At 40.1% G+C, this 20,102-nt stretch overlaps 1 protein-coding gene across 1 annotated transcript in view; it reads left to right on the forward strand.

Moving 5' to 3' along the window:
• The window catches only part of LOC145994111 (uncharacterized), a 113,592-nt gene that overhangs the window by 87,774 nt on the left and 5,716 nt on the right, over window positions 1-20,102 (forward strand). The window contains exons 5-8 of the mRNA XM_083130199.1: window positions 361-653; window positions 9,519-9,675; window positions 18,006-18,199; window positions 18,556-18,691. Of these exons, the coding sequence (XP_082986325.1) occupies window positions 361-653; window positions 9,519-9,675; window positions 18,006-18,199; window positions 18,556-18,691 (780 nt within the window). The remainder of the gene's footprint in view (window positions 1-360; window positions 654-9,518; window positions 9,676-18,005; window positions 18,200-18,555; window positions 18,692-20,102) is intronic.

Below are 20,102 nucleotides of genomic sequence, written 5' to 3' on the forward strand. Positions count from 1 at the left end.
TTGGCCCTCTTTCTTAAATCTTGCATTGAAGCATATTGCACTTGGCTTATTGTTTTACTTGTTTATGGACGTTCATGTGTCCAAACATGCTGCTCATCTGTCTTTCACACTGCAGTTACATGTGTCAGCCATCCTAAGGCTGAGAACATGTTTAATTCGCTTCAATGCGATGAGCATCTGGTTGTAACCGGAAATTAGGACCTGTAGAAGGGATCTTACATGACCAATTGATGCCTTGATATACGGTATATATACACTATTTGATTATAATAGTTCATACTTATTTCTGTTGGCTATAATAACCAATTTATACTGGCAGATTCATTCCAAACTTAATCCATTTCTATTTTTATTTTACAGGTCAATGGAGTGGAGTGACAGAAGAAAACAACTTCACAGAGCTGTTGCCATTTGTAGCTCCAGCGATGAGAGTAGATGTAAAGAATACGAGACAAGACAACATTGTTTTCATCTGTTTATCGAATGGAATGAGCTTGAATGATGATATATATGTGTTGCAAATAACAGGCTCACGTGCTTATATTTATAAATGCTATAGTTACAACAGATATTACTACTCGCAATTACAGATGCCTGGAGGGGTTTTGCGTTCTAACTGTCAACAACGAAGTAATAGATATGTAGATTCAAATGTGTGTATAACTATTAGTTTTCGACATTTCTTGTAAATTAGAACCAGAAAAGTTAGCCATGAAAGGAAATATTATTAGTATTATTATTAAGTCCATACAATAATGTCGTCAAAACATGTGAGCGGAGAGGCAGAGTCACACTGAATCTCCAAATACCACCTCTTCTAGTACAAGTTTATTGAGACATCAAGGATTTTTATTTGTCTCCTTGCGCCGATAAGTGGATTCATTGGAGGGCTGAGAAAGCCCATTTCACCTAACTTTTACTTGAACCAAAGGAGGGACTCTTTCGAACGATGACTTGTGCCGAGCACAAATAGATCGCAGTTACTGTATTTGGAGTTCCAATACGAGGAGAGCGTATGGTAGAACCCAAGGGAAAGTTCGCATTGCTTAAATTTGTAGGTCTAGTCCCGATTAGCTAATTTGAGTAATATTTGAACCGTAAAGAAATATTAACAACCCACATATTATTATCTTAATATTTCTAATTATTACCGAGTGCCAGAGTGACATACGTAATTTACTAAGAATACACGGTACACTAGATTTAAAACCAGGGTAAAGCGTGTATGTACGTTAAGTAACACCATTAAGCCTTCTTTCCATGATATGAAAAGCTAAATATCCTGACCAAGTCAGAAATTTATTTTATTATGAAACGTAAACGAAACGTTATGTTTCAACCTTCTAGCAAGGTCTTTTTCGGACTCTGCACCAAGTACAATTCTAACAAGGTACAAAACAGGACGATATACAGGGTGATTCTAAAGGTATAGTACAAACGAAAACCACAGATACCTCCCATGAAATAGAGACGAAAGTTCCCCTTCCACTTTGCCGAGAGATGCCTCCGTGAGGAGCTAGACAACGCCGAAAACGTGTGAAAATGAACTTCACACCTCTGTACAGCCAGTACCAGTGAAGATAGAAAGGCGGAACAAACGAAGTCAAAAGGAACACCAAAGTCGCCCATCCGAAAAACGCTAGGCGGCAGCTGCGCAACGCATGCGCATGGGGTTTCACAAAGGAAATAGGAGTGTCCCGCAAGACAAGTGAAGGGAAAGGGTAGCGATCGACAACGGTAGGGACAAAAGAAGCAATGAAGCATGAAGTAACAATTGCACAGCGGGAAACAAACACATGTAGCGCGTGGGGAGTCCCCAAACACAGTGGGGAGACACCGCAGCAAGAACAAAGCACGATGCAACAAAACAGAAAGAGGACCGGACGGGGAATGGTACCTGCCAAGGAGACAACAAATGCGGGACGAGGGATTCCCCGTAGCAGCACCGAGGGGATGTCACACAGAGGTCGTGCGCCAGCAGGACAAACACAGCAACTACGGGCACAGGAGGTTTATTGCCACGTAAAGGTGCACTTACAGATAGGAATAGTACGTAGTACGTAGTCGTACCCCGGACTGACGTTGTTACAAAAGTTGCTCAAATTGACGGCCACCACATTCAATGCAGGCATTGCAGCGTCGCAGGAAATTCTGGCGAACCCTATCAAAAATCCCTGGCATGGTACACACCTCGGCCGATGCTGCAAGTATCCGCGCTACCAATGTTTTCTTGTCAGGCACCGGGGTCTCGTAGAAGAGTGTTTTCACATGGCCCCACAAGAAGAAATCCATTGGTGTGAGGTCAGGCGAACGGGCGGGTCAGGGGACGGGGCCCTCTCTGCCGATCCAGCGCTGTGGGTAGGTACGGTGCAAAAGGGTTCGCACTGTGCCATCAAAATGTGCAGGCGCTCCATCCAATTGAAACCACATACGATGTCGCACGGTGAGGGGTACATCTTCTAGCAGCTCTGGAAGGACTGATGCAAGAAAGGTGCGATAGAGGCGGCCATTTAAACGTGGTGGCAGCAGGTATGGACCGATAATCTGTTCATCGCTGATACCTGCCCAGATATTCACTGCAAACTGGGTCTGATGGTGCACCTCGACTGCTGCATGTGGATTTTCATAATCCCACACATGGCTGTTTCGGCAATTGAAGATGCCCTCACGGGTGAATGTTGCCTCGTCCGTGAAAAGCACATGGCGCAAAAAACGGGGATCGTCGGTACAAAACTGCAACAGTCGTTGACAGAATTCCACACGTCGTGGGTAATCCCCAGCCTGCAACGCGTGGACTCGATGTGGATGATAGGGATACAGCAGATCATCATGAAGGACACGCCACACTGTCGACTGTGATACTCCCACTGCACGTGCAATGCTACGGGTGCTAGTGGACGGTGTGTCGTCCACGCGAGCAAGTACGTCCTCCTCGACCGCCGCGGTGCGCACATGTCTTGGGTGACCGACATGATGGCCTGCACGTAACACACCCGATTCACCAAGAGTACGGTGCACGTTCGTAAACAACCTGCTGTCGGGTTGTCTCCTCTCCGGATACCGTTCGCGATAAAGGCGTGCAGCTGCTCGGCCATTGCCATCTGCAAGGCCGTAGACAAAATGCATGTCCCTCAGTTCTACAAATGTGTAGCGTTCCATGGTACGGTGAGGATAGTGCCAATTATGGAATACTGTACTGCAGTGCACAGGTGGCACACACACACACACTGGTCACAACGGCTTCGAAACAACGTACTCAATTGTCGTACGTCAAGCACACCACCACCGCACCGGCTCTTTCACTGACACGCTCCCTGACGCTGCACTTCCAATCAGCCCACACGTCCGCACGGCGCTGTGGTACAATCAGCTGACGTTCCTGAGCCATCCGTGCCTGTGCTCTTCACTACCTGACCACTGCCGTCAGGTGGGGCCATGTACTCTGGGGCCTTGTCATCGTGGAACACATGTAGCGTCCTTCATTCTTGCCCCATTCACCCACAACACGTACTTCGTCCGTCTTGCTCGAGCCGACGGGGAGCACTACGTACGATCGTGTGGTGTTTGTGTACACCAATGTGGGGTAACCCAGCAGTTGAACAGACGTGCATACCCCCACATAGCTTCATTACACGATTGTCCCACGCAGTTTATCTGTCCAGCCTTGCTCGGCCCGGTCTCACACACACGCGGCAGTGTGCGGCTGCGGTGGTGTGAGGCCACGCTTGGTTTCGGAGCGGAAGGCTGCGGCCGAGGAGGGACTCGAGTTGTTCGGCTGGGGTTGCGCTCGGAAGCAAGCAGCCGCGTCAGGTCTGGGAACGGTGGACCTGGTGATCGGGATGGAAACATTCCGACCTCGTCCATTAGTGTCGTCCGCCGTACGGAGTGGTGGGGTCCGTACGACACTCCAGCAGCCTTTCGCCCGCTCCCACCCAGCGATGTGCCTCCGGCTTCATTTCTAAGAGGCTGATTGGGCCCCATCACGACGTTTGTTACAACGTCAGTACGGGGTACGTGGTCCTATCTGTACGTGCACCTTTCATTAGCAATAACCTTCTGTGCCCGTAGTTGCTGTGTTTGTCCTGCTGGCGCACGACCTCTGTGTGACATCCCCTCGGTGCTGCTACGGGGAATCCCTCGTCCCGCATTTGTTGTCTCCTTGGCAGGTACCATTCCCCGTCCGGTCCTCTTTCTGTTTTGTTGCATCGTGCTTTGTTCTTGCTGAGGTGTCTCCCCACTGTGTTTTGGGGACTCCCCTTGCGCTGCACCGCCAGCGCCGCCATTTCTGCCCCGAACCATGTACGCGTCTGTTGCCTGTCAAATGTCACGGACCACTTTGCTTGCATTCTCGGTGTGTTTTTACATCCTACGTCGTCCTCCCGTGGTTCTGCAACCCCGCACTACTTTTCTCGACTGCACTGCTTCAGTCATGGTGTTTGTTTCCCGCTGTGCAATTGTCACTTCATGCTTCATAGCTTCTTTTCTCCCTACCGTTGTAGATCGCTACCCTTTCCCTTCACTTGTCTTGCGGGACACTCCTATTTCCTTTGTGGAACCCCATGCCCATGCGTTGCGCAGCTGCCGCCTAGCGTTTTTCGGATGGGCGACTTTGGTGTTCCTTTTGACTTCGTTTGTTCCGCCTCTCTATCTTCACTGGTACTGGCTGTACAGAGGTGTGAAGTTCATTTTCACACGTTTTCGGCGTTGTCTAGCTCCTCACGGAGGCATCTCTCGGCAAAGTGGAAGGGGAACTTTCGTCTCTATTTCATGGGAGGTATCTGTGGTTTTCGTTTGTACTATACCTTTAGAATCACCCTGTATATACACAAAAAATTCTCCCCTCCAGACTATTAGAAAGCTGTTCTGGAACATTCTAGCAGGTGACTTTCCCTTGTAAAGTGTACTTTCACCTGAAAGGATAAACTTTTTTTTCATCTGGAATGTGGTTGTACCCTTTATCTCACACTATTTTTCCTTCATTCTTTTTCCTTCTTCCCTCCTCTATATCTCTTCTCCTTTCCACTCTTTCTAACAAGTTCTTCCATTCCTTGTTTATCTTTAGTCCCCCATTCCAGTTCATTGTGTCTTCTTCACCCTTCTTCTCTATTTCCTTGGCTTCCTTCAATTTTCTTACTTTCGCATTTCTGTCTCTCTCAAGTCGGACATCATCTCTATGTTGTTTCAACCTGTCTTTCAGCCTATTTTTCGTTTGTCCTATATACACACTCTGACATTCTTTACATTTCACTTCGTAGATAATCCTTTCCTCTTCCTCTTCTCTGTTTTCCTTTTTCTTGTTTGAATTCTTCGCTATTCTTAAGATGCTTCTCCCTCCCTTCCTGTAAGTTTTAATGCCCGCTATCCTAAGCACTTTGTATATATGTTCTGTGTTCTTCCCCATACTCCTTATTCCAAACCTCATCTCTTTTTCTTTCTCATCCTCTTTTTCTTTCTCTTCCAATTCTCCCCTGCCACTTTTCTTCCTTCTTCTGTTTATGTCCATTCTATCCTCCTTCTCATAGCCATTCTTTTCCAGCTGTTTCCCTATTCTATTTATTTTGCCTTCTTTTTCACATTCTTTCGTGCATATTTTCTTAATTCTGTCCTCCATATTCATTATAAAATTTATTTTTGTCACCTCAGTTACATTTCTTCTTGTGTGGCAGAATACTCCTGATGCACACTTCTTCTGATGCCAAGCGGTTTCAATTTCTTGTCCTCTCTTCCTTTTCATCAATATATCTAGGAAGCTTATCTTGTCTTATTTTTCTATTTCGAGTTCCAATAATATCACTCTTTCTTCATCTTGTATTTCTTTAGCAAGTATGTCGAGCTACCTCTTCGTTCCCTTCCATAAGCCAAAACATTCTTCCACATAGCTGCAAAACAGAATCATTTTGTCACCTCCTTTTTCTATCACTTTCTTTTCCCATCCATCTATAACCAATTCAGCCAATGCTGGGCTTAGGCTACAACCTAGTATATTCAGTTCTTCACTCATTAACATTACTTTATCCCCCGTTGTACTGTAACCGTTATTACAAATGGTTTCCAGCGCCTTCTCTACCCTTTACTATCCCATTCTCCTATAATTTCTTGTCCCATTCTCTTTTTAACAATGTCCGAAACGTGCCCCCTCTTGATGTTCGAGAACATACTTTTCACGTCTAAGCTAAACATTGTCATCTTCATCTCATTCATCCTTTTATGAGGTCCACCACTTGTTCACTGTTCTTAACTGCTCTGGTTTCTTACTGTGTTACTAACACTTCAATAACTTTCTTTAATTAATTTTCAAAGGGTTCCAAAATATTGTTTCTGCAGTCCATTACAAGTCTCAACTTTATCTTCTCCTTGTGTATATTTGGGAAACCTTTCATACTTGGTAGTCTTCCTGTCTCTTTTATGCACTTCTTGAATCGTCTCCTCCTACAGTCCTGTATGACCCTTTCTCTTATAGTTTGTTCTTCTTCTGTTAGCCTTTTAGGTGAAAGTACAGTTGACAAGGGAAAGCCACCTGCTAGAATGTTCCAGAACAACTTTCTAATAGTCTGGAGGGGAGTAATTTCTTTGTATATATATCGTCCTGTTATGTACCTTTTTAGATTTGTACTTGGTGCAGAGTCTGAAAAAGACCTTGCTAGAAGGTTGAAACATTACGTTTCGTTTATGTTTTATAATAAAATAAAGTTCTGCCTTGGTCAGCATATTTAATTTTTCACGTTAAGTAAGTAAAATAATAATTAGTAATACTTATAATGAAGGTAATGATTTTCGCATCACATGTATTCACTTAATACCGAATTCTTCAGAACGTCTCATAGAAATTAGAGACACATTCCTATATGAAAATTGCTCTCGTTATCCACGCACACTCACTCCACACACACTCGCGAACGCCTATCCGCACGTACAAGTACACGCAGGGGGCCTTCCAATGTTCATAGTACTATTTTGGAATACTATATCAGCAAGCATATCAAGATTAGCCTATTTCTTTTTATGGTGGATGACTGCAGTTAATAATTTTTTGCATCGAAAGTGCAATTTATGTCCCTGTAAGTTTAAAAATTTCCAATGGTCTACATTCATTGATAGCACTCTCATTTACGGGACTATAAAGCGAGTACAATAGTTGATCAATGCGAATTATGGAAGACGTGCACATGAGCTATGTTTTCATGCACCAAAGGTGTAATAGGAACCCCGTGAACATTTATGAATTTTCAGTAATTTCATTAATACGTTATCACCAGTTTAACTAAGGATAGAAAAATCGGATGAAGGTTCTCGTCATATATATACACACACAGTGCTCGAAAAATTTACCTCAAAGCTAGGCACCAGCTCTGAAAATCAGGCGCCAGGAAACCATCTACTAGCAATTGTGCATACTGCAGTATGTTTCAAAAGTCGCGCATTCCAAAATCTATATCACGAAATCGTTAAGAGATATTTACACAGGGTTTTCTGCACTAAACTAATCCTGTAGGCTATCACTGGGTTCATAAATTTATGTTAGCATTTATATACTCTAAATAAAAGCAATTACATTATTTTAAGAAACATTGTTAATTTGCTGGAAACATCTGAGAACTGATTTTCAACAATAAATACCTACTCTTAAAGAATTTGAGGGGATAATTTGTTGGTGTTTGACTGGTTGTAAAACAGTTGCTTTGTGAGGTACAGCAGAAGCAGGGCATTTTTATTGGAAAACCTCTTGCATATGAGTGTAAGAATGAGTAGTAAAATACTCTTCAGCAATGCACACGCACTGCTCCAATGAATACGCCATGCTGAATCAATTAATAAAACAGGCACAGTAGCGGAAAGTGAGTGAAGAGAATTCAATGTAACCAGGGGAAGCCTATGATTCTCTCAAGAGTCCAATTTCGGCACAAAATCTTGATTTACGGTTTTTCACGTAAATGTATAGACACATGCTGCATGCGACTGTTGGCAATATTTCGACCTGCTAGTGTTGCCATATAAGGAGAAATGTCCCAAAAATGACACTTTTCACTCAACCCATAAAATTGCCAGTCAAAAATTCATCAAATGTTGCACATGACCAATATTGGTCGCAAATGACAGACTGACTTGGCATCAGTCATCAAATGTCTAAATATAACCCTTAGATAATTTCTTACATAATTTTCTTACTCAGAAGTTCATTTCTGGAAAAAAATTGAATTCTACTTTCGGCCAGTTATTAATTTATACAATTTTCTATACGGAATGAACTGATAATTTTAAGCATTGAAAAACATCTCAATAGATGAGGCTTTATAATGCAGAAAACCCGGTGTAAATACCTCTTACGGTTTTCATGATATACATTTCTAAAATTTGGGTTGTGGGACTTTTGAAACACTCTGTATAAGATTCTGAGCATCACGGTATTCAAAACATCGCTAAATTATTTGAGAAAGCAGGAAATGGGATGTTGAGGGACAAAGGGTAAGAAATTGTTACTGACACTATGGAATGTTCACAACGTTGATAAAAAAATAATAATTTGCTAACTGCAATTATTTGAACTTAGAATCATCAAAATTTCATACATACTACAGCAAAAGATCACAGTCGCCAGGCTGAAATTTTTAGTCGCCATGGCGACCTGGTGACCGGTATTTTTCGAGCCCTGTATATATATATAATGTTGAAGCTACACTCGACGCTGAATTCTAGATGCAAAGGGAAATGTGAGAACTCCTTCCTGAATCGGATACTGGTTCTTGTACCCCACCAAAACCATAAACTCCGGCTCCATATTGTTGGAAAAAACATCTGAGCTTGCATTTCACATTACCGTTAGAACATATCACTGAATGTTTGGATTAAGTGTGACATAATTATTCGTGGCCACAATAGAAGTCAATTTAAATCATTCTAAATGATCAAACGGTACAGAATGTGGTAACATGATTCATGTAACCAGTATTAAAAGTGAATAAAATTAGCAAAACAATAACATACTCAAAAATAAAATTGGATTAAAGATTATTGAAGCAGACTGAAGTTTATTCAGTTATACGTTACTACATGGTACACACAAAATAGTCAGTAGTCCCAACAAATATAAATGAAAATAATTTTTATGTAACAAAGAAAACCGAACATTTAAACAATAACATGTAAAACTGGGGGTAATACATGTTAAATTTTCTGTGAAGTGGGAGTATGAAAAATGTATTTAAGGGGTAATGGTTGCCCATAAATGAATATTATGAGTTTTGAACTGTACTGATAGCATTAACTATATCCATGTTATTTTCTATATTAACCATTTATATTATTGTAGCAATTCCGTTCGTTTTTGTGGGAAATACTAGCGTATTACCTCTACGTTAAAATCCATTTTGTACATATCTTTCCATTTGAAACTATGAAGAAATGTGCAAAGTTTTGTCTGCAAACGTATGATGTCTGATGTAATTTGAATAGCCATATTACGACTACAAAGAAAAGCAATGTTAAAATTGTATTTCTAATATTTGCACATTTTTTTTCAGTGGGCATCAATATCATCAACTTATCGATCGCTGAATATCAGTGTATCCAACCAGCAAGTGTCATTTATGGGACTTACCTACTATGACTCAGAACCAATTCATGTGAAATATATGAAACTGGGTTCCACAAAATCAATCTACTACAGAGCAACTGTAGGTAAATATATCAACAATCAATGTCTATCACCAAATTGTAGCTCAATTGATGCCGTATATCTACCATGAGGTTCCTTTTAGAGCTGTATTAACAATTGAATTGTCTCGCGGATCGAATATTTTCACGTGCTATTGCAGTTTGACAACACTAACACTCTTACCTTGGCTCCCAGTCTATCTTCCTGAAGCAGTCCAGGGGCTAAGTTCGTTCAGCCGTTATGTGAAATATATTCCTTGTTGACTTATTGTTATAGTGTAGCCCTATATTTCAGTGGAGCATTACAGTGATTCTCGCTACCATTGACGGGAGAGTTTTTGGATACGTAGTATCTGTTAGTATTTTTTTAAAATCCGTTTTAAATATTAGCAGTGCGTGTGTCCAAACCACCAAGAACCTGTTTGTGATTATTTCTAGAAAGAAAATAGCAAACGTAAAATTCTAAGATTTGCATTTTGGTTTTATCACATGTACAGGGTGGGGCAAAATAATGTTACCACTTATATGGTGTTTCGGTGTTTGGTGAATCGATCCTTCTGTGCTGTTATTCTTCTCCGACGAGGCAACATTTCATGTAAGTGGTCGCGTTAACAAACACAACTGTGTGATTTGGGCTACTGAACATCCACATGTGGTGAGGGAACATGTACGGGACTCCCCGAAGATAAACGTATGGTGTGGTGTTTGAAACTTAGGAATAGTGGGTCCCTAATTTTTTAGCACTGCAACGCTCACTGGCGCCTCCTATTTGGCTATGTTAACTCATTACGTGGTAAACAACCTTCCATTAGCATTCTTGCACGTTCCATTAGCCATTCGTACACTATCACGCAGATGTTCGTGGTTACCTCGACAGGACATTCGGTCAACGATGGATTGGTAGGCGTGGTCCACTACCATGGGTGGCAAGATCACCAGACCTCAGCCCGTGCGATTTCTGGTTATGGGGGATGGTAAAGGAGCTTGTTTACGCAACAAAACCGCGGGACATACAAAATCTTAAACAAAGAATTTCGACAGTTATATGCTCTATACCGCAAGATGTGGGTTCAAGGGTCATGGACTTAATGGTTGAGAGAATGCTCAAGTGTATTCACATTTCTGGTTCACAGGTTGAAGGGTATATTTAATGTGTATGTTTCCCTTTCGGTGGTAACATTTTGTTACCCCACCGAAACACCATATAAGTGGTAACATTATTTTGCCCCACCCTGTACTAGATTAAGAATTTCCTCTCTTCTGTAATGTGTTGAGCGAAACAACATAATTTTTTGATACGTGAACCAAAATTCTTATAAAAGGACATTCTCCATATAATAACAAAGAAATTTTGACAATAGGCTTTAATGAAGGTGTTACTTCATAATGAAGGTGTACGCACCGGTGTGGTTTGGGATCAAGAAAGAAACATCGATAACTGTCGGAGCCCGACACCTCTGGAATTTGATCCACTTGTCCCGATTTCTCCCACACCACTTGAGAGATCTGATTGATAGAGTCATTCAACAAAACGCATTCTTTGCCCATGCTGAAAATCTCCTTCTGGCTTTAATAACTGACCAAAACACATCAATAAGAAGTCTTGGTTGGCAAGGAATTAAGAAAGCAAGAGGATTGAAAAAAGGCAAAAGAATTCGCACTCTTGTTTTACCAACCATCAATTTTAATGCAGACCAATACTATGACATGTTTGATTGGGCTTCATGCTCCCTCCACGAGCCTCCGTTAACCAACAATATTGCAAGTGAAGAAGTAGATGACTACATTAAAAACAAAAAAAATAGCGGAAATTCAAGACTTCCCCTGCCACACACAAGGAGTGGAGCGACTTGTGAAAATCATCACAGAGGCTGCTTCTTCCGTTTTCGGCGCCAGCGCACGTGATGGCTACATCAAAGCGAAATTGGAATCTCTTTAACATATGCCGACATTTCGAACAAAAAGTGACTATAAAGTTCAAGGAGGAATCTAGAAGAAAATCTTGGCCTGCCCCTTAGTAAAATTATGTTTGCCAACATAATTTGGGTGGGTGGAGCTCGCAGTTCAGCCACCTCCTCGTAGTCAGCTCTGGGTTATTTTCAAAGCATAATAAGCTATGAAAATAAGCGAAGCGCTGGATAGTAATTGAGGAACTGTTAGCAATTAGAAAGCCAAAATATTTTATTTAGTCTTTTAAATCGGAAAACGTTTGAATAAAACACAAAGTCGAAACCAATTGGAAACCATCAATAGAAAAAATGGAATTTTTAGCCTCAAATTGACAATTTTTGACCAAAAGCATACGTTAACAGCATAGTAAAACCACCCCTGAGGCACGAATGTAACATATTTGCCATAAACAAAACAATAAACGACCATAATGCAGAAAAATACATGAAATAGCCAAATAATGACATTTTTTTGACATTGTTGTGCGTGTTGCATAAACAAATCACTATCAAAACTTCAAGGTCGATGCGCGCCACCTAAACAACCTCCAAAAAATCTGAAAAAAATCAGAAGTCTTTTTGGTCACAAATGGCCACTTTTCCGCACTAGCCACCTTAACATTTCGAAAAAAAGTTTTTTTCGATACACCCTATTGCAGAGCCCACCTCCGAATATCAATATCATGAATAGGAACCTGTGCTTGCACGGCATCACTAAAGTTGTCTAAAACGTATTTGGAAACCTGACACAGCTTTTCGTTCTGTGTTCCTCCTGCACGTACCTGCTCTTCCCATCTTCGTAGTTGCCGTGTTGAGGTAACCTTCTTATACTTATTTTGCACGGTGGTCAGAGACAAACGTCGCTTCTGTCCACTCCTCCAAAAGTCAACTGCTCTTCGTTTATATCCAATGGATACAGTATGTGATGAATAATGGTCTGTATAGTCTTCTTCCGTGTCATCATCTGTATCTTCCAAAGCGTGTGCATACGTATCGTCTTGCTGCTCAAAGTCCAAGGAAGTAGCAAATTCAACGATGTACGCAGGATCTTCGTTACATCTTTCAAATGACGTCCTTCACAATGTCTGCGACATATGCCTCCTCTGCTGTTAAGAGAGATGGGCTACTGGCATTAAATGTCTCTATTAAAAGTGTGACCACATTCACTACATTCAACATGGTATCTCCATACAGAACGGTTGTCCATATTTTCTTCTGTGAGCCTTTATATACTGTGTCACACATAAGGAATTTGGATTCATGATGTCTTATCGTGCATACCATCCCACTACAGCATACCTGATAATTGTGTTTAACTTTCCTCCTGGCACCATTTCACGTTTCATACTCTTATCTCCTCTGCTTGTGAGGTATCTACTGACAGACTCTCCATCGGTGATAGGTCGTGGTAGGTGCGTTGCACATGATTTATGTATCGTGTGTTATGTAACGCATTTTGACACATTGTATGCTCTCGCGTGGCATATTTGCCTTTCATCGTCTCGGCTGTGATAGCTGTGTTTGTCAGAGATATGCACTCCATATCTCAAATGCTCCACTTGTATATATGCCAGTTTTGTTCAGCAGAAACAAAAAAGAACACGGATTTCTTCCTTTGGGCCCTCTATACACTTGCCACGTTTCATGGAAACCTGAGAGGGACACAGGGGTCAGATTCCAACTTCAATCTGTCCTCATCTTGACATTTGAGGGGGTCTTGCCCCTAAAACAGTTTCTTAGCCAAAACAAAAAAAACACGTATTTATTCCTTTGGGCCCCTTTATACACCTGCGAAGTTTCATGGAAATCGGAGTTGGACACAGGGATCAGAGCCCCACTTCAATTTGTCTTCATCGTGACATTTGAGGGGGGAGTTTGCCCCCTAAAACAGTTTTTTAGCCGAAACAAAAAAAACACGTATTTCTTCATTTGGGCTCCTCTATACACCTGTCAAGTTTCATGGAAATTGGAGGGGGACACTTAGATAACCTCCCTTGTAAGTTGTAATAAGTTGAATAAGTAAATACTGCAAAAACATCCACACTAACACCACTTTTACTGTCATATCTTGTACTTCGAAGTTCGGAAAGTTGAGCTTGGGTCAAAAAATATGAAATATAGTGTTGTAAGAAAACTCTTACAATATCTTGGTATGTCACAAAAGCGTTAACGTGTGTATTATACCAGCCCTCGGCCGGTCTCCCGAAGAAATTAAAAATACACTCCAATCGTTGTGTATCTGGCACTTGCACTAAGTCTAAATACGAGGTTGAACTTTTAATAAATTTACGCGGACTGCATTTTTCTGGATTGCCAAAGAACTTTGGAAGCATGTTAAGTTCATTCAGTGTTACATACTTTCTAGTTTCATGCGTGCCCTTGCAATTAATTGTACAACTCAGCCTATTAACATCAGGCACAAATGTTGAATGTAACGTAGACTCGTTACAATCTTGCATTTCTGTACAATGATTATAGTTAAATTGAAAAGGCTTACAAACAGAATTGCAACATTCATGGTTAGGTTGTGATGAGACTTTTACATCAATTTCATTCCCTTCTAATTTTCTTCTGCTGACCTTAGGACGTTCCTTTCTGCGTGGTGAATTACGTTGGTCATACATATTATCATTTTGTTGTTCAGCACAAAATTCATCGAAAGATGATGAATCTTCTTGATTTTGTGTAAATAAGTCAACATTTAGAATACAATGTGACATTGGATCAGCAACCTGAGAATTTTGGTAAACTTTATAACTTGGCAATGTAGTAACTAGAGGAGTTGTTGACATATTTAAATTCTTACTTCACATACTTCAAGACATTCAATTATTTCTCGATCACACATTATATTGGTAAGTTTTGTCAAACTTGCAATTTGCCCTTGCACCTTTTTGAGTAAATTCTGAAATATTGCCCTTACACACATTAATTTGTTCTTCCAAGTCGAAAACTTTGTTAGTGCAGCCAAGGTTTACTTCGAATAGTTTTTGAACTTCATTATCCATTTTCTGGTGCAGACTTCTGGTATTTGATCGACATGATTCACCAACTAAACTTGTTTCTTCTTTAAATGATTGCTTCATTTCTTCCACGTTCCGGTTAAGTGATTCTACTTCCTTTCGTGATTCAGATATTTCAGGATTGATTGGTTGTTGAAAATCATTAAACTGCTGGCGAAAATCCGTAGATTCCTGCTGAGACTGCATCTGGAAATCGTTGAACTGTTCCTGTGACTCCTTCTGAAAACCGCTGAACTGTTCCTGTGACTGCTTCTGGAAATCTGTGGACTCCTTCTGGAAATCATTCAGTTGTTGCTGGGACTACGTCTGGAAATCAGCAAACTGCTGGCGTAAATATGTAGATTCCTGCTGAGACTGCTTCTGGAAATCATTAATTCTACACAGTTTGCCGAACAAAGCTGACAATTGCGAAATTAAAACTTCTTGAGGAATAGTAGGATTAGGGTTAACAGTAACGCTGACACCATCATTCTGAGGTACCATTTGCACACTTTGACTTTGAACAAGAGCTTCCATTGCAAATGGATCATAAGACGGATTACACGTCTTGCACAAATACTTCTCGTTACTTGATACAAATTCCAGTGTTTGTCAGTCAATCCTAAACATTCTATGTGAAACCAAAATTCACATTTGTTACAAGAGATCAACCTTTCTTTTCCTGAATCTTGGCAACATTTAAGAAGATGTAATGAGTAATGGCTATAAGTAGACTCATTGCTCGGTATAGCACTCATATATATGCTATTTCTGGATGGTAGATTATAGTACTTTCTGAAAATTCCATTATTGTACTTGTAATTGCATATTATACACTTACGATAACAGGCACAATAAAACAAAACATAGACATTGAAACTAGTTCACTGTACACATTATTCGAACTGTTAAATAGTTCCACCTGTGGTTCCACCTTACTGGCCACCAAATTTTGTGCTGTTGCCGTCGATTATTGTTATTTATGCGTGTACTGTTATTAAATGAATAATATCTTTCACAATTCGCGAAGGCGAAGCCAAACTTCTATGGGCTTAATACATATCTAAATTACATGAATATTAGCATGAATGGAAACGCAGCAAATCACTTTTTAATACAAACTTTTATCACAAACAATTACTACCATAGCAAGGACAATGTTGCCAAGCACAAAATGTTGTACAATTTAACATACATACAAGACAAACGTTATTAAACAGCAACTTGAACATTAACATTTGAAGTTAAAAATAGATAATAATTATAATTGTACATTTACAAATGAACACAAGAAGTAAATAAACTTGTGCTGTAGAGAACAGTCACAAACTAGAGGATGACGTAACCCTCTTCCATTGAGCTACGCTTTAACTGAAGATGTAATTCAACCACCTTCCTTCATGTCTCAATCATTTATATTTTCTACAAGCTATGATCACTCACCTTTCCCTGTGTACCTGCGTATCGGCACACTCAAACGAGGATACATGAGAGGTGGGGGGACACAGAAAAAGTGAATTTATAATGCAAGAAAGGCACTATTAGAGAGTAAAAACAAACGGCTGCAAAAAGTGAAAGTTTCATTTGTAAGTAAATAGAACTCAGGTTGAGAGATAAAATCCAAGAAAATATCTAATTTAGGTGTCCAAGAAACATGGCTCACCAAATAAGAAAATATATTTGCAATCGGAGGCTATCCCTCCCGATCCCGATAGCAATTTGAAAATCTGTCCTTCAAAATTTTTGGGGCAATATTTCATTTTTTCGTTTCTGCCTCAGTTTCCCTCAATTCCTTTCGGATACGTTACTAGTTAGTTCCGCTTTATTTCATATTTTTGTTTTCTTCCGTTGGGCTTTCATCGCTATTTTTAATAACTAATGATGTGGTTGCTAGTTCGTCATATTTTACAGAAAATGTGTTTCTTTCAATGCTGGCATACGTCGTTTCACGGTAGGAAGAAATGCCACAGATGAAAACCCTATTTAGTTCTCTGCACTTTATGACCCTCTCTGCATTCGCGCGTCTAGTTCGTTACATGGTGCAACACCGACTTGTCTACTTCGTTTATTTCGTGCCAAGTAGTGTATTTGGTGTCTGCGTCGTTTGCACTACGTTCTGGAGCGATATAATGTGTGGTGTATGATCACGTTGTGCGTGCTAACTAATCAAACAAACGTTTACAGCAATAGATATACATTTGTTTAATCTGAACTTGAACACCGCTGTCCGTATACTTGGTTGAACGTCATTTCCTTGCACCAGCCTGACATGAGGATACACCTGCACTACACCTAAAGTCAAAATGTGCAGCGAACTAGACGGGGCTGTTATGTTGGGTTGCAAGCATACTTGAGGCAAAAGTAATTTTTGGAACGTTCGTAGCGCCGAAACAACACACCATCGACAAGCATGGTACCGACAAAAGTTCATTATTTTGAGGTCCTCTATTCGCAATGAGATCAATTTATTTGGGGCAATTCCCCCACCTCCTTTCATACATGGCTTTATTGGCAGCGTGCGTTCAGCACAAGACAGAGTCTATTCTAACTTTTGTACCGTCGTAATAAAAGCGTGACTACTCGAATTGTTTGTCACCATATTTTTGGCTTTGCTTTGCGCAGAGCAAGATTCACCAATCAAATGAAAGCCACTCCACTATAGGTCTTTTCAGTTCTTACTGCAGGCGCTCTATAAGCTGGCAAGGGAAGTGGGAAGCGAGGAATATGCCGCAGACCAACCAGACAACAGCGGTGGCGCCGAGATATACTACTTGGAGGAAATAGGTACTACGTGAAACTTGATCTACAGGCTGCTGCGTTTCTTTTCGCGCTGGATTGGTTGCTTCCCCTCTCCCCACTTCCCTTGCCAGCTTGTAGAGCGCCCGCCGTAAGAACTGAAAAGACTTGTAGTACAGAATCATCCTGTGTTATTGAACAATAATGAGTGAAACAAAATAATGGAAAGAGAATGTAAATGGTCGTAGGCAATTTGCGTCTACCTTAGAGTATGATTGTGCATGAAAGCTTACGTGCTTGTTTCAGCCGAGATAATTTTATTCATTTTATGACAAGAAGTGAAGGAAAGGACAATACCAAACGTAAAGAAAAGCAACTGTTCATTAGATTAATAGTTACTGCAAAAATGTACAGAGTTATATTTATAGTTATTTATTTACAAAGCAACCAGTAATAGTTACAATTACTGGCATTATAAGTGATTCGTTCTTTTCAAACGACTGGCATTTGTATTTGAATTATCGAAAGCTAATTCTTGTCGATATTGTTATCATTTACTGTAAATACAAGACTAAACATTGAGGAAAAATTATCATTTTTCGAAACTTACATCAGCACATGAACTGTTAGAATGTACACAGAAAATTAATCCCTTCGATCTTTTCAGATACAAGAATAATATCCTTGGTAACCAAAAAGGGTACATTGCGGAGTTTACAATTTATTCCTAAAACACCTACCATTTGTCTCGCAATGATATATTTTCTATCCAATGGCACTAGTAACGAAATATCTGTTGATATTGACGTAGATGGTGAACTTAGAAACTTTGGAACTCTATCTAATTCCATACCTGACCAGGTAAGTTTAATTTTGTCTTTAGTGTCAATATTATTTCTCCGTTTCGCAGTTATAGTAGTTTCTAATGCTTTTTGCACATTACTTAAGACGTTTTATATCATGTTTTTTTCCTAATTAGTATGTGGTACATTAACATATAAATGTGAAAAATTATAATTTTCTAGTTTAACTAAAATGTTTGATATAGAATTTTGTATTTCATACATGCTTGTACTTGATATTTATCTAGAGAGAAAACTTAAAATAGTGATACTCATTGTATGGCTCTCAATAATTTCTCCAAGCGGAGATATTATTAAGATCATTGTTTGTGGAAATTATTTGCATTTACTCACAACCAGACATGTCTTTCATAGAATGGGAAATGGAAAAGCAAGAGATTTATATTGGAGACCACACCAGGTATAAGGCAACAAGTTGTTATAACAGGGAAAAGAGATTCCATTGATTCAATGGTGGCTATACAACGCGTGTCTGAATGCAACGCAAAAGGTATGTGAATGTTTACTTTAGCGTTGAGAATTTTTCATGCTATGACATAGACTTCTATTTAGTTTGCATTTTATACGAAATCATGTTCCTCTTTCTTTATTAATAGTGAAAAATAGTGCTTTAATTTATATTTCTCAATAGTGTTTTAGATGACTTTAGATTTGAATAGAGCGATTTTCCCTCTCGCTAGACGAGTGCGGTGAGTGGTCGACTCACGACCTTTACACAGAAAATTTCAGGTTCGATTCCTGGTATGGGTATAGGTATTGCTTAATGACTTTCTCTTCTCCAGTTTCATCTAATTATCATTCATCCTCTTTGTCTTTATTAGCTAAAAGCTGTGGGCACAAATGTAAAGAGAACTACAATATAATCCATATAAGATTACATCGTAATAGCACGATTGTCACATGCTTTGGTTTGCTGTTTTAAGTCCACTTTATGCACAGTAAGGCTAATCGGGACTGGACCTACAGTTTAAAGTGGGATCCGAACTACTTGTGCCTCCACCGGGTATCGAACCCGGGACCCCTTGATTACAAGGCAATGACGCTACCACTGCGCCATGGGGGAGGCCACGATTGTCACAAGATGAAACAAGGTCAGCAAACAAGTTGCGAAGTGCACAAGCAGATACATCGCGCTTCTTTGTATACACCAGGAGTAGCTAACTTTCTAAAAAAAATGAAGAAAAAATCTATCATATTGAGATTTGAATTCACAACCTTCGGATAACCAAGCTGGTCTTATTCCCCTACACCAACATATTCGCTCTTCAAATACGTCCAAAATCCTTTCCTATCATGTGGGGAGGTGGGGGTCTTAGGGTTCTAACCACCCCAGAAATGTATGGCATGTTAGATTAATGACACTTCAGAAACCAAATTCAGTAGCTCATTTTCAAGATATTATTCTAAGCTTCACAAAAATACAATTTGGAGACAATATTGAAACAATCGAGCTAGAATATTCAAACATTTGTCATAAAACTTGAGCAAAAAAGGATATATTCTCTAAATCGCAGCCGGCCCATAACCACTTCACTTTCACTTCTGTTGTTTTCTTTTCAGTGTTGTTCCTGTCATTATGATTGTCCCAAAATTCCATTTCCGATTCCGGTTTTTAAATTCACTGTTGGATAATGTTATATAATCACCTACAATTCACAACTTCAAAACTAGGATATCCAATTTCGTAGCACGTTACGTTCACTACTCTTCAGCAAGCTGTTGAAGTGTATTATATATACCCTATATGGCGTCAAATAAAATACATACTTGTACATTGCATAGGGACGTCGGGAAGGGAGATCTAATCTTTCCATAGACCCACCCTGGAACTGGCATCCTCATTACGCACAACATAGCAGAACGTTTGTTATTTTTTTTATTCTAAATAAGAGGGGTAATGT

This window comes from Lepisma saccharinum, chromosome 10, assembly GCF_977018435.1.
Source record: "Lepisma saccharinum chromosome 10, izLepSacc3.1, whole genome shotgun sequence".
Taxonomy (NCBI): domain Eukaryota; kingdom Metazoa; phylum Arthropoda; class Insecta; order Zygentoma; family Lepismatidae; genus Lepisma; species Lepisma saccharinum.